At 56.7% G+C, this 2,071-nt stretch overlaps 1 protein-coding gene across 1 annotated transcript in view; it reads right to left on the minus strand.

Moving 5' to 3' along the window:
- Positions 1-678: 678 nt before the first annotated feature.
- EIF3G (eukaryotic translation initiation factor 3 subunit G) overlaps positions 679-2,071 on the minus strand; it is a 2,256-nt gene continuing 863 nt past the window's right edge. The window contains exon 2 of the mRNA XM_057389007.1: positions 679-1,014. Within this exon, the coding sequence (XP_057244990.1) occupies positions 694-1,014 (321 nt within the window). The 3' untranslated portion in view covers positions 679-693. The remainder of the gene's footprint in view (positions 1,015-2,071) is intronic.

Genomic DNA, 2,071 nt, shown 5'->3' on the forward strand with positions numbered 1-2,071 from the left:
ATAAAAAATGGGAAAAAGGCAGGAAAAGGGCAGAAAAAACGCAATAAAAGGGGTAGAAAAGTGGTAAAAATTCCCCAAAAAAGCGGAATTTTGGGATTTTACCCCCGGGAAGTTTCTCCTTTTCCCCGGTTGACAGCCCCAGCTGTTCAGCCAGCTCTTTCTGCACGGGACCACCACAATGACAATGACCCCATAGAAAAACGGGAAAAATGCAGGGAAAGGGTGGGAAAATGGGATGGGAAAATGGGAAAAATTCCCAAAAAAAGCGGAATTTTGGGATTTTACCCCCGGGAAGTTTCTCTTTTTCCCCTGTGGACAGCCCCAGCTCTTTCTGCATGGGGCCACCACAATGACCCCATAAAAAATAGCAAAAAATGCAGGAAAAGGGGTGGGAAAATGGGGAAAATGGGATGGGAAAATGGGAAAAATTCCCAAAAAAAGCGGAATTTTGGGATTTTACCCCCGGGAAGTTTCTCCTTTTCCCCAGTTGACAGCCCCAGCTGCTCGGCCAGTGGCCCCAATGACCCCAAATGTCCCCAAAACAACGACACCACATAAAAACAGGGGGGAAAAAGGCAGGAAAAACACAGGGAAAAGGGGTAGAAAAACAGGAAAAATTCCCAAAAAAAGCGGAATTTTGGGATTTTACCCCCAGGAAGTTTCTCTTTCTCCCCAGTTGACAGCCCCAGCTGCTCAGCCAGCTCTTTCTGCATGGGGCCCACAATGAACCCATAGAAAAACAGGAAAAAGGCAGGAAAAACACAGGGAAAAGGGATGGGAAAATGGGAAAAATTCCCCAAAAAAGCGGAATTTTGGGATTTTACCCCCGGGAAGTTTCTCTTTCTCCCCCGTGGACAGCCCCAGCTGCTCAGCCAGCTCTTTCTGCATGGGGCCCAGCGTGTCCTTGTAGGGGCAGCGCGTGGTCCAGTGGTCCCCTTTGCAGATGCGGCAGCTGACGATCTTCTGCCCCTTCAGCTTGTTCATGGGGTCCTCCTCCTCCTGGCAGTTCAGGTCCTGGGGACACAGGGGACATTGGGGACATTGGGGACACTCTGGGGACATTGGGGACATTCTGGGGACACACCTGGGGGTGGCTGGGAACACTCTGGGGACAGCTGGGGACACTGGGGACAGATGGGGACACATCTGGGGACACTCTGGGGACACCGGGGGATGGCCTGGGAGGGCTGGGGACACCCTGGGGACACCAAAAATACACGTGGGGATGGCTGGGGACACCCCTGGGGACAGCTGGGGACACACCTGGGATGGCTGGGGACAGATGGGGACAGATGGGGACACTCTGGGGACATTAGGGACACCCTGGGGACAGCCTGGGGATGGCTGGGGACACTCTGGGGACAGCTGGGGACACACCTGGGGACAGCTGGGGGCACCTGGGGACACCAAAAATACACCTGGGGACACTCTGGGGACACACCTGGGGACACCTGGGGACAGAGGGGACACATGGGGACACAGGGGGACACACCTGGGGACACCTGGGGACAGAGGGAACAGATGGGGACACTCTGGGGGTGGCTGGGGAGGGTTGGGGACACACCTGGGGACAGCTGGGGACACTGGGGACAGCTGGAATACACCTGAGATACACCAAAAATACACCTGGGGACACCTGGGGACAGTTGGGGATGGCTGGGGACACACCTGGGGACATTGGGGACACACCTGGGGACAGCTGGGGGCACCCTGGGGATACCCTGGGGACACTCTGGGGACACTCCCGGGGATGGCTGGGGATGGCCTGGGAGGGCTGGGGACACTCTGGGGACACATGGGGACACACCTGGGGGTGGCTGGGGACACCTGGGGACACCAAAAATACACATGGGGATACCTGGGGACATTGGGGACACACCTGGGGACAGCTGGGGATGGCCTGGGAGGGCTGGGGATGGTTGGGGACACACCTGGGGACACCAAAAATACACCTGGGGATACCTGGGGACACCTGGGGACAGCTGGGGACACAGGGGACATTGGGGACACTCTGGGGACACTCTGGGGACAGATGGGGACATTGGGGACAGATGGGGACAAATGGGGACAC

This window comes from Malurus melanocephalus, unplaced genomic scaffold (genome assembly GCF_030028575.1).
Source record: "Malurus melanocephalus ecotype Western Australia unplaced genomic scaffold, MMel_1.1 scaffold_3203, whole genome shotgun sequence".
Taxonomy (NCBI): Eukaryota; Metazoa; Chordata; class Aves; order Passeriformes; family Maluridae; genus Malurus; species Malurus melanocephalus.